This window comes from Dermacentor silvarum, chromosome 6 (assembly GCF_013339745.2).
Source record: "Dermacentor silvarum isolate Dsil-2018 chromosome 6, BIME_Dsil_1.4, whole genome shotgun sequence".
NCBI lineage: Eukaryota > Metazoa > Arthropoda > Arachnida > Ixodida > Ixodidae > Dermacentor > Dermacentor silvarum.
This window is the reverse complement of record NC_051159.1, coordinates 168,176,737-168,189,519: the sequence shown is the minus strand read 5'-3', so window position 1 is coordinate 168,189,519 and position 12,783 is coordinate 168,176,737. Positions and strand designations below refer to the sequence as shown.

At 44.4% G+C, this 12,783-nt stretch overlaps 1 protein-coding gene across 2 annotated transcripts in view; it reads right to left on the bottom strand.

Annotated features, from left to right (window-relative positions):
* The window catches only part of LOC119456364 (pleckstrin homology-like domain family B member 1), a 489,108-nt gene that overhangs the window by 364,327 nt on the left and 111,998 nt on the right, over nt 1-12,783 (bottom strand). For both annotated transcript variants that reach the window (XM_037718081.2, XM_037718082.2), the window contains exons 11-15: nt 10,547-10,684; nt 7,647-7,922; nt 5,427-5,537; nt 3,062-3,172; nt 739-811 (exon numbers count right to left, since the gene is read on the bottom strand). In XM_037718081.2, the coding sequence (XP_037574009.1) occupies nt 739-811; nt 3,062-3,172; nt 5,427-5,537; nt 7,647-7,922; nt 10,547-10,684 (709 nt within the window). The remainder of the gene's footprint in view (nt 1-738; nt 812-3,061; nt 3,173-5,426; nt 5,538-7,646; nt 7,923-10,546; nt 10,685-12,783) is intronic.

Here is a 12,783-nt window from a genome sequence, read left to right as displayed (position 1 = left end):
GGAAAATTTCTCGAAAGTGGATGGGGACAAGAATATGAGTAAACCACTTCTTTACAGATACACATGCACCGTACTTCATACCCAGAATGAATATTTTGCATAATCGCTTCTGAGTGAATTTCGAAAAAAAGTTGATGGTAATGTGCGATGTATTGTACAAAGTGTCTCAGGAGGATAAACTATTGTTTTCCTATTAAGACTTTTTCTGCTAGGGTCCTCATAAAACTTTTCCAAACCAATGTTGATGAAAGCATCTAGTATCAATGCTGTTATTGGCAACCACATGCCACTCCTAATCTTCCTTAGGTAAATTAGTACCAATGCATGCGACTTTTTTGGCAACAATTGGCCGAAGGCTAAGGAAAAGGTACACAGACCCAATTGATATTTAAATAGAGGGAGGTAATAGTAAGCACAATTCCACTATTTCAGAATGTACTATTGTCTCGCGATACTTATGTGCCGCAGGGAGGCACTCTTTTGCCTCATACAATGCCTCCAGAAAAATAAGAACTGCAACCTGCTTATAAAGGCACCGATTACAAGATTAAAGGAGACAATGTCAATGTCGATATATTTATACTTACTTCATATGTGAATAAATCATAGCAATCACTTATGAGTGCTAGGCATGTCATTGTAAAAGAGAGACAGAGAGGGAAAAAGCTTTATTCAACAAAATTCCTATTCTAAGAGCAAGTGCAAATCATAATCAAGACAGTATAAAAAAGTATTTACCTGTGGCATCTGGGACTTGGAGCAGGATGTTCTGGTTCCAAGGGCTCTGGCTCCCTATTTTCAGTGTAGAGCCCTGAAATGACAAGATTCAAACACGAGATAATAATTGCTATCAGTTCAATCTGCTTACATTTTGTGCCTCTTTCATTTCACTTTACAGCAGTTTTGAGAGAAGCAATAACATTAATGCAATTATACTATTAATGCAGTTGGCACGCCACTATAACAACCTTTTGCTTAAGGCACTTTTGGCTGCCCAATCACGGGGCACTTCAATCGCAGGACAAAAAACTGCGGCACAACGATGAGAAGCCCTTCCACTGAGCATAGCAAACTGAAATGGTATAAAGATGCATCAGCTTTAATTTTATTATTTAGAAGCTCAGATTCCAGCATTGCATGTTGAATCCCAGCCAATTACTTAACACTTTAATGTAAACTTGCCCACACTAAAATAGATAACAGCATTTCCTCATTGGCCAAAGTTCAGGTGGCCACCATTTATGATTGCTACAAGTATTATAGCAACACTAAGATCACAGTGATAGCCAATAATTGACGGCACTTACATAAGAGTTTTCTCAATGTAAGCCCTGTTTCTATGCTTTTACACAAAGCTGCCTGCATCAGGCAGTCAAATGTGTTCAGCAATTTGCATGTCATGGAAGCCCGGGCACTTTATTTGTGGGTAATGTTGTAGTCATTCAAATGTGACAATTAATAATATGGCACTGCAAAGGATCTTATTGTAGCTAACAGAATTCTGTATTCTTTTTTTTTTTTTTCAGGTTATGTGCAAACTGAAAACTGTGCCTCCCATCATGTTTAAAGAGACCTACTATCAATGCGAGATTAGATATATTTTTAATAGTTCTAGCTCAACCACCAAGCACAGGTTAAACAAAAAAACTAGCGCTGGACCTTTCACAAAACTCGCAGTGCTAACAAGCAATCAGAAATAGCCAAGCAAATACAGTAGAACCTTCTGCATATGTTTTTGAAAAAAAAACACGAGCAAAACGTACTAAACTAAAAAATGTACAATCCAATGTCACCGAAAAATTTGGTAGACTGCACTGTAGATGATATCTTGTAACATGAAGCACTGCGCGAATTATTGCAGCACAAGATGCCGACGTGCGTCGAGCTGGTAGAGACTGGGCAGCGAGAGAGACACATTGTCCTCTTTTCTGTTGCATAATATTTTAAGACTGCGATGAAAAACCCAAACGAAATCGAGCTGGCGGGCAACTCCAGAATACAATGCTGCCAGAGCGAAATTCGCAACGCCTGCACTCTCTCAACTCTGGGTCCGCGGCTCTTCGCTGAAGTTTCGCCTAGGCTTTGAAAGCCCTCACGCTAGAATCGGCACGTCGACAATGAGCCCTTTCCTGAGCGCAATTATTCTGAATGGATTTCCATGAAATTTCTTCAAAATTAAATCTGTCCATTACGTAAGACAATCAATGGCTCATACCCCTTAAGCAATGGCTCATACCCGTAAATGCGGCCTCCCCATTACGACCTCAAAAGAGAAGTGAAATTCTATGCCGGAATGATGAGCGACAACACAGCCAGCTGTGGAAGAAGACGACGACGAACGCGGGAGCAGTGGCACGAGCGCAAACCGAGGGGCGCCGACGAGCCAGCTGCGGAAGACGACGTCGACACTCGAGCCAATGCTGATGATGATAGTTTTCTGCACACAGGCGATTTCGCCTAGCCATATAAAGCTTTGCTTTAAAAAGAAGCATAACTGTATTGGGTCATTTGTGTTCTCATTCGCGAACGCTGGCACCAGGAAACTACCGAAACGAGACTGTATCAACGAGGTTCTACTGTATACGACAAATAAAATTAATAGCTCACAGTCAGGTAGTTTTAATGTACCGTCCTTGTAATTGTCGTCTGCGCTGTTCTTAGCCTTTGCCCATATGTTTTATGAAGTGCCAAGATATAGTAAAATCAGCGAATTAAAATTTTAGAGCCTCAATTTTGGAACACTGAAGTAGCCCTGCATTAAATGTGTAACATGATGAGCATACAAGTTTTAAGATTTTGCATACATATTTTGGTCACATATTGTCTAAGGGTAGTAGGTTATTTGATTTATGGGTGGTGTCAATTTTGGATGAAGCAAATGTATTTTGTAGCCCTCAGAGATTTGTGTCATTAAGGTTCTGCTGTACAAAAATATGCCTCTATATAGAGCTGTTACACTAGAAGTGAAACTTTCTATTACGGTTTTATGAACAAAAACATAACTAGGCTCCTACTCCTGCACCGTAGTAGTGGTGACTGGCAATACCAGGAATTCCATTACCATTTCTGTATCGGAAGAGCTACTGTCATCACTGGAGTCCAAAGAGATGTGCTGTGGGGTGCGAGTAGCATTCCTCAGCTGCTGGTCCAAGAGTTCCAGCCTCCGTTGTTCCTAAGACAGTAGGGGAAGGCAACACACAAGCATCGTAAGTTGGTCTGCTCACATTTACCGTATTTACTCGCATAATGAACGCACTCGCTTTAATAACGCACCCCCCCCCCCCCACCCTTTTCCAATCAAGAAGTGTGTTTCTTTCTTTTCCTCGCATAATGAGTGCAACCTGAATTTGCTGCCATGAAGTAGGAGAGACGCAGTACGATTCGGCATTTGATATGGCGTATGGCGGGTACAATTGTATCGGACACCGAATCGGATACCGAATCGGACACCGAATCGGACACCGAATCGGACACCGAATCGGACACCGAATCGAACACCAAATCGGACCGTGGGTCTGCCTACTTTTATTGCGATAGCAATCATATGGACACTCCAGGCGCATTTTTATCGTCGGCGCCGACGATTGCACCTCAAACTCCCGCATTCGAGGGAGGAAAGTGGGGAGGAAACGCGCCGTATTCCAGTCACACGCATGGCGCCGGGGGAAGGGGAGGAAGGGGGGTGGCGCGCGCAACTGCGAATTGTGCAGCCGCCCTATCTTGAAAGTGAACCTGCGTCGGGGGCTGAGTCTAGGTAGCAACAGTGGCTTCTACCTTTGTGTGTGCTCCACTCTCGCCACTCAGTTTGCGTTCAAGCGATACACAGTATGAAGGTCACTTCACTCACTGTTGCTGCTACGCTTCCTCACGTCCAACGCTGCGACAGCGAGTGTCCGCGGTCATCGAGTTCGATGTGTTCATGTTGGCTGTGCGTGCCGGCACCACTGCTTGTTAATTTACATAGTTAGCGAATATTTGCAAGCTTATACAGCCAATAAAACTATTATCTATACTTCGTGTAGCTGTCTAGGCATTTGGTATTGCAATCAATGGTTTGCCTATCGGGCGAAACCGCAACTTTTTTAGAGGTGGCTGAGGAAAAAAAATCGCTCAAAATTTTACCCTGCATAATGAGCGGAACCCCAATTTAGCGCATACTTTTTTAGAAAAAAAACTGCATTCATAATGCGAGTAAAAACGTACTTGTGCTGTTCATTTAGAATACACCACACAATATAAGTCAAAAAAGAAAAATGCCTCTGCAATCTGGGCCAGGTTAGTGCGCAGCACCTCTGCTTCTCCAGATGCAGCAGCTGACTGCTGCCGTACGTGCCTTGTCTTGGAGTTAATCTGCGGTGGGTTCGAAGGCTAGGCTACACGAGATAGCTGATAGCTTCATTTGCGCTGTATTCTTGCGCACCTAGTTTGCTTTGAAGCGAGAGGCAGCACGAATGGAAATTTACTTGTTGCTACTGCCGCTCTTCTTCACGCCAGCATTCTGACAGTGAGTGTCCGCAGTCATTGAGTGAGATCTTTCGTGTTTGCCTGGGCACGCTTGACAGTGTGCTTGTTAATTTAGTTAGTAAGCGAATGTTTACAGCAGTTTATGCAGCTGATAAAACTATTAACCTTACTTCGTATAGCTGTCGAATAATTTGCTATTGCAATCAATGCTTCGCCTTTCGGGCGAAACTGCGACTTAGTTTTTTTTTTTTTCTTTTTGTTATAGACTGTGAACATTGTGCGCATCAATATTATTTTTCACTCTCCCACCCGTCCTCTGCAATGCCCCACAAGGGGCCTTGAAATACTATGTACAGCCTTTTTCAAAAGTATGTAGGCTACTCCAGGCTTTCACCATACAGGGTCCTGCATATTTCGCTGCACGTGTTTGAAAAAATATTTTGCGCTCCTCACCGCTGCACTGTTCGTGCTCACATTTTGCAAACATCACATTTTGGAGTCGACTTCGTTTAGTATAACACTTGCCACAGTTAACTGCCTGGTTTTTAAGAAAAAAGTACAAATTTGTCTTCACTATGGGGATGCGAGCTGCTGCCGTGATGTTGCAAGCATAAAATTGTGTCGCCACCAAGCTGCCGGTCAGGGAGGTTTGCCGAGTGTTTCAGGAGCGGGCAACACGTGGCAAACCTCCCTGACTGGCTGCTTTCTGCTGCTGCCGGCAGGTGGCGACACAATTTTATGCTTGCGACTATGTGCTGCGGTTCCCGTGGCGCTCCTGACACTTCAGACCTCTGGATTATGAGTACAACACTTACTTTCATTCCCCATGATGAACTTATGGCACACCAGAGAAGGAGCTCCTTTAATCAGCCTGTAGTGAGCCTGGCAGTTGCAGGCAATGCAACCCTTCTGCTTTTGATAAAGACTATGCATGAATGGAGAAATCAGAATAGAGAAATTACCTGCTGCAACTGAGTTTGTACAAGCTTTTTCTCAATCTCGGAGCTGGACTGCTCCTGTTCGATTTGCATTTGCACCGTCTTCTGCTGCTCCAAGAGCTCGCGAATTCTCAACTGCGGGAAAAAAGAAACAAAGGCAGACAATTCAAAACACAATATGAACATGTGTTGAAAACATGAATGTTTAGTTGTTGACTCTCCCATACTTTAATAGCCTCGGGCGAAATGTAGGTAACGAATAAATTTAATGCATCAATAAATAAGTCTTCATACTGAGTTACCAACATGTGCATGTTTAACACACTGTGATGAAACACCAGCTCCTGTAGTGGCATAAAAAACAATATAATGAGATAAGCTTAAATTTGTTTAGATAAGGTCTAGTAAAACTGCTTACAGCTCGTGAAATCCGAAATTCGCTGCTGAACTTATTAATGCATTTCTCCACTATTTCATTCCTCATGATGCAGCTACAGTTGCAAACAAATACTACTAAGAAGTTTTGAAAAAGCGAGGACTCCCCGGAATTTATCTCACTGAACACAAAGACGAAACAGTAAGCAAGAGCCGATAAGCAAAAGCAACCATGTTCACCAACGCCTATCCTGTTCTACTGCAGCAGCAGTTAAATGCCTCGTCACCAGGCCCCATTGGAAATTCTAGTTATGCACTAGAAGTTCTAAACTGCCATCCAGCAAGTGTTCTGCCACAAGGATTCTTAAAGAAGGTTCAGTAATAGCGAAGACGGAAATAAATGGTATGCTCTGAAGCAATCATAAGAGGTAGCCAGTTATCCCCTTTGCAGCTCTCTCCCATTGCCTCAACCAGCGCATGCAAGTGACATTTCTCCCCGTCCTTCAACCAGAGCGGAGCCGAGGGCTCCACTCTGGCACCATGAGGCCATAATCTCAGTCCTCCCAGAATCCTCCCCCCCCCCCCCCTCTTCCTTATTTTGTTGCTGCATGGCATATCTCAAGTGGTGGCACTAGTGCACTCTATGTTGCACAGAATTCCTGTAATTCGCATTGCTGCTTATATTGTATGCTGCAGGTAATACAAGTGATGCAAGGGCAACAGCTGTGACAATGTCATCTTCGTGGTGGGGAGTGTGGCTCCTCCGAGAAGAAAGCTGTGGGGGTCATCATATGAATATTTAGCTACTTTTGAAGCATACACTGGTGTAATACACTGCATACACAATTTTTATTGCTTAATCTGTGCTCTGCGTTTGTCCTTTTTAAATCACCAAACATAATGAAGGGCCCTTCAAGAGCCTGTGAGTGGCTTCCCTCTATCAGTCTGCCTTGTTACACAGCGGCCTACTCGGTGGTGGTTGTCGTTATTTTACGCAATCGTTGTTCTCATGCCTCCTCCTTCACCCTCAAGCTTGCTGTATGGTGAAGAAAAATCAAATGTTGCCCACTGCGAGCACTTGGCATCAAGCTCACGCCACTGTGGCAATGTGCAATTGGAACCAGGAGCAATACAGACTGAGATCATTGGCATATGCACATACATTTCAGAAACAAAAGGGAGAATATACACACACACACAAGAAGCTTAGCTGGTGCACAATGCAGCAATCTTTTGCTGTGCAGCTTTTAGCGTAGTAGTCATATAAAGTGTTCTTCTCGTGAAAAGAGTTATTCACTGTCTTAGATATCAGTCAATGCCGCCATTACGCTACTGTCATCCTTGTGATGCTGCTGTCAGGCTGCATGGCCACACTGATCGTGCCTGCCACTGTCGTGCCATCGTTGCACACAGTTTGGGAGTCTACACAGGGTTTCAGGAATTTTTAAGCAAAGTTGGGGGGATTTGGGGGAGTAGGCAGAGTAACCGCTGTCACAGTAAACAAGTTCGGAGCAAGAGGAATCACTGCACTCTGCGGATATTTAGTTTTATTTATTAAGGCCTAAACTTTTAATGGTTTTAATGTTTCGGACTCGCATGAAAATGACATTTTCTCATTAAAAGACACACCTGATCAATGGAAGAAATGCTTTCCATCCCTCAGGGTTCCTCTAGATTTTACGGCTCTGCTGTTAGGCAAACACTTGGTGGCATTAAGTTAGAGTAGACATAAAGAGAGAGACTAGCCTATTCTGATTGCGGTTTTTATTCTTGAATTATGTAAATGGTGTGCTGCACTATTCCACATGCACTTGCACCCCTGGCCACATATGCCAGACCATGAAGCTCGCCTGTGCATCCCACTCTTACCTGCCGGTCACGCAGGTTTTGACGTACACGGTCGGCACGTGCCACGAGTGCCTCGCGCTCCTCCTCGCGGCGCGCCTGGCGCTCAAGCTGGCGGAACTCGAGGTCCTCAAAGGCCCTCCTTTCGCCGTCAAGCCCCTCGAGCTCGCGCCGGTAGCGCTCCTCCAGCTCGGGCCGGCGGGACAGGGACCCGGCTTCTTCGAGCACCTCGCGCAGCTCCTGCGTCAGCTGCTCCCACTGCTCGATGCGGCCGCGCGACACCTCCAGCTGCAGGTGCTCCTGCACACCGTCCCATTTATACGTCAGCCACTCTGGATGACAGACTCAATTTGGATGTGCTGTTCCACCAAATGCTAGCATCTTCTAATGGTGCACATTTAAAAATTGGGCAACATTGGGCTGTTTCTAGCACACGACTGCACAGTGCTTGCATAAGGAGCAATCACATGAAGCAGTTCAGAAATACAGTAAAACCTCGTTAATAGACACCCGTTTAATAAGTCATTTCGGTTTAAATATAGTCTGAATATATATAGTATGATGAATCTCTCACCCTGCCGCCACTGAACTTAATGGATTGGCTGACCGCTTGAGCCGTAGTCACTTACCGCACGCCAAACAGTTAGTGCGTAGTATTCATTTTCCGGCACGTACAAGCACTGAATCGGCAATATGGACCATAGATAGTGAAATTGCAGGGCATGCACATTTCACGGACTGCAATTGCCACCGATAGTGATGCTAAAACATAGTGGCCATGACGTGTTTCTTGCTCGCATAGCTTCTGGTGCTTTCATGCCGTCCACGACAGTAATGTGGCAGTGGATGATGGCCCTTCCGTATCCGACGCGACGCAAGCGTTTCCGTCATGAGGGCATTCACAGAGAAGTGGGGCCTGATAGAGAAACTGGCTCACAGTCTTGCTGAGTTGGGGCATGCCGTCGTTGATGCAAGGCCGTCACTGCGGCAAGTGAAATCACAGGCATAAAAGCCTGTGATTTTTGCTGCCTGCTCGCAAATAGAACTTGTCTCCGTGTGTGTTCAGTGAGAATTAGACGCATGTTCTTTTCTGGCCAGTAAGTCTATAGCCACTCATCTGCCATTGTCAGTTGATAGCACACCGCTTAGTGCGTACCTGATTCACGTTCCTTGATAACTACATATTAATGAGATGTTACTGTAAATGATGAAGCAGGTGCCAAAATGAACATTCAAATGAACATCAGAAGGCCGCAAAAACATATTAAACAAAGTGTGATGATGGGCTAATGAGCAAAACATGAGGGCTCCGACACGAATAATAACAAATTATAGTATCTCACATGCAACTATATATGAGGTGGTATCAAAAAGGCTCGAGCCTGGCTCTGTGTCGAAGAAAATCCTTTATTTATGTGCGTTCAAACACTGTCACCTTTGAAATAGTCTCCTTGCGCAGCAATACAGCGCTCCCAGCATTCCTGCCAATTTTCAGATATGCAGGACAATCAACTTTTCTACTTAGGACAACAATCAATAAGTTCACTTGTCGTAACCTTCATGCATACAATTACATTATAAGCTGCATTTTTAATTTTTATTGATTGATTACTGCGGCCACACGGTCCAAGTAAGAAGGGCAACACATACCATTGTATGAAAGCACGTGAACAATGAAGGAACATACAATGAAGAACAGAAAATTGCCACTGTGAGATCAGCTCCTTGACTCGCTCCAACAAAGTCGTTATGCTACAGCAAGGAAATTTGGGATGAGTTTGCTCATGCAAAATACAGTGTTATCACATCCCGGCTGCAAGAACACTTGGGATGAGTTTGCTCATGCAAAATACAGTGTTATCACATCCCGGCTGCAGTGATAAACAAGTATAGCTGATAACTGCAACAAATATGAAGAGGGGTCAAGGAATAGTTTATGGGCGTGACATAGTGAATAAATTCAAGCCACTGTTTTTTTCTAAGCTCAGTCGGCTGGACGTAGTTAATTCCCATTAGTCAGGTGGGAGAATCTGATTTTGAAAATGTTTTGCAGACTTTTCCATTAAGAGCTCCCTGAGCATTACCGTAATGCCACCTGCCGAGGCTGCTTAATGGCTATAGTGCTGGGCTGCTAAGCACGAGGTCGCAGGGATCAAATCCCAGCCACGGCGGCCGCATTTCGATGGGGGCGAAATGTGAAAACACCCATGTACTTAAATTTAGGTGCACGTTAAAGAACCCCAGGTGGTCTAAATTATTCCGGAGTCATAATCGGATTTTGGCACGTAAAAGCTCATAATCTAATTTTTTAATTACCGTAATGCCTTCTAAACTGTTTCGGACTGGCATGAGCTGCTTCTGGAATCAAAAAGCTGTGTCATTCTAATTTAATTCCAGTGCACATTCTGTTCATTTGTCATACCAACACTGAAGGGCCAGATAAATAAAATGCTCACTTTTTCAATGCAGTCATCCCCCATTTGTAAAAGCTCGTAAAGGTCTTTGACATCGAAAGACAATGATCATTTCACTAGATCACCTACTTAGAAAAGCTGTCAGTCAATGGAACCTCAGCAAAGTTCACGTAGTTATTTTTTTTTAATGCATTCGGTAATTGAAAAAGTCACGCACAGGTCAATGTCTTAGCTAATAATAAACAACAGCTGAAAGCATGGATAAATTCTTAAACAAAAGGGCCTCAAAGAAATACAAAACATATACGAAAATGACTGCCACCAATGGTACATGTACCAGTGAACAACTGCTTTAAAAATTAATAGGAGCTGCCACATGTGAATACCCCCTCTCCCCTTTCAACTAATATTTATATATGTAAGAACACTTTTACGCAAGCTATCTGTCAGTTTAAGCAGACAATAAGCCAAACAGCTGCGAGACTTTGGAGGTGTAAATCCCAAGCTTACCTGTTCACGATCTAATTCGGCCTGCTGGCTGAGTCGTCTTTCTTCCTCTTGGATCTCTTCTAGGATAGCGAAATCTGACTTCTGACAAGCTTGAGCATCGGTCAGCTCACCCGTTAGCAATGCATGTTCCAGCTCCAGCTGTAAATTGCAATATGCAAGCAAACTTGAACATGTGCACAAGAAAAACACAAGCACAAGAACATGCAGGCATCTTTCCGGCAGCAATAAAGACAAGTGAAACAAAACACAGGGCAGCTTGCATAATGGGCAGCTCATGAAAAAATGGGGGCAGCTTCACACTAGTGGTGCAAAGTCTGAGCAAACAGTGAAGCTGGTAGCCCTTCCCCAACTTTAACTTGGTTCTCTCTCAGCTTTAACTTGGTTTTCTGTTAGCTTTAACGTGGCCTTTTCATTAGCTTTACCTTAGTTCTCTCTTAGCTTTAACTTAGCCTTTCTATAAGCTTGGCTTTTCTAGGCTTTAGGTGAAGGTGCTGGGGAAATTCTGCATCAGTGCAAAGTCTTCGGAGTCGCTCTCAAGTGGCAGCGCAGCGCTTTTCACGCCGCTCCTCCTCTTTTTCAGGCGTGACGATCTTCGTCAGACGACCCATGTGCTCGGCGCAAACTCGCGAGGCAAAGTGTGTCTCCGCACCTAAGCGATGCGGAGCTATATACTCTGGAGCGATGTCATTGCCTAGCTTCGCCCCCGTGCGGCTGTGGGCAGAAGCTAGGCAGAGCTACGGCGGAGGAGCGAGCGGTGCTGCTGCGGAGGTTAGGCAAGACGCTTGGTTTCAGCTTCCCTAGCTCTCACTTCAATCTTTCGGAAGCGACGAGTGTCCAGTTTTCTGGTCAAAACCTGCCGAGCCGCCACCAGAGGCATCGGCTGCAGTCACTTACCCCGGGCGTATTTGGCGCGAACACAGAGTAACTCGGTCGGAGTTGGCAGCAGTTCTACACCTCCCACTACCACCTGCCTCACTCCTCCTCTCCACCTTGCATCCGCTATTCTGTGCGATTCTTTTTTTATACTCGGCTTTCACTCTCTCTTCAGCTCTCTCTCCCCCAGCTCGGCGAAGTAGTAGTATGTGAGGAGGTGGCACTCCGTTGCTAGGCGACGCCCGTGACGTCATTGCCAGGCAGAGGAGTTTTCTGCGTACTCCACCGGACTACCTCCAGCTTAAACAGCTTCGTTGTTAAAAGTTTGCATTTGCTTGTTTTTTTAACTCATACAGATGAGAAACCCCTGTGTACTGATAAGATACATGCCTAGACAACAGAAACAGATGCAGGGCAACTCAAGTTTTCATTAGCACTGCCACACACTATGTGACGATTTAAACAAGACAAAATGTTCACAGGAAGATGGAAACTTGAAGTCATCCAGCAATGCAGTGAAGTGAAGCCAGCAATAGAGGCCGTCAGAATGTGCAGCCGGACGCTGGCGTTGGCACAGTATATGCAGTCTACACGTACAAGCATCGGTTAAATGGAGACTACAGAAGTACTAAACTTGGAAACATTGAAGCGTTTGGAAAGGCTTGAGAAAAGCAAAGAATTGCACCTTATATAATGGCTAAGCAATGGCAAACGACTTCCGAAGGGTGTCAGAGCTACCTTATACTTCCAGGTTTTAAAAGGGTATGAGACTTCCAAAGGATGTGAGAACTCCCTTGTACAGCCTTTTAAGCATCGTGCAAACCAGTGATGAAGAGCAAAAAGAATAAAATTGGGAACAATCATTACATAATAGCACTCAAAAGTTCAATTTCTTTTTATCACAACATTCACTGTGGGCTGGATCACTGGTAGGTCATGGTGATTACTCCCCTACACAGCTATGAAAATGCAGATGCAGTGCCAAAGTGATATACAGTGGAACATCATTGATACGATTCCTCGTAATACGTTTTTCGGGATGATACATTCTTTTCTTTTCCCGATAATACGATTAGGTTGGGTGATACATTGGATGATACGATTTTAGAATGATACGCATTATCTTCCGGTTCCCATGAAGATCGTATCAACGAGATTCCACTGTATTTGTTGTTGCTCCTGAGAGATATGACATGTGACCCAAAGGTGGATCGTAATGTACAGAAATTGAGAGCTTTAGGAATGCTAGCATAGTGAAAGTGCAGTGATTGCACACTTTGCGACACGTTGAAGAGTTGTGCTGAAAGACTTTAAAATGTTGGAAGGCCCTTCAACGTCTAGTTGACGGTGATGAATGACAATTG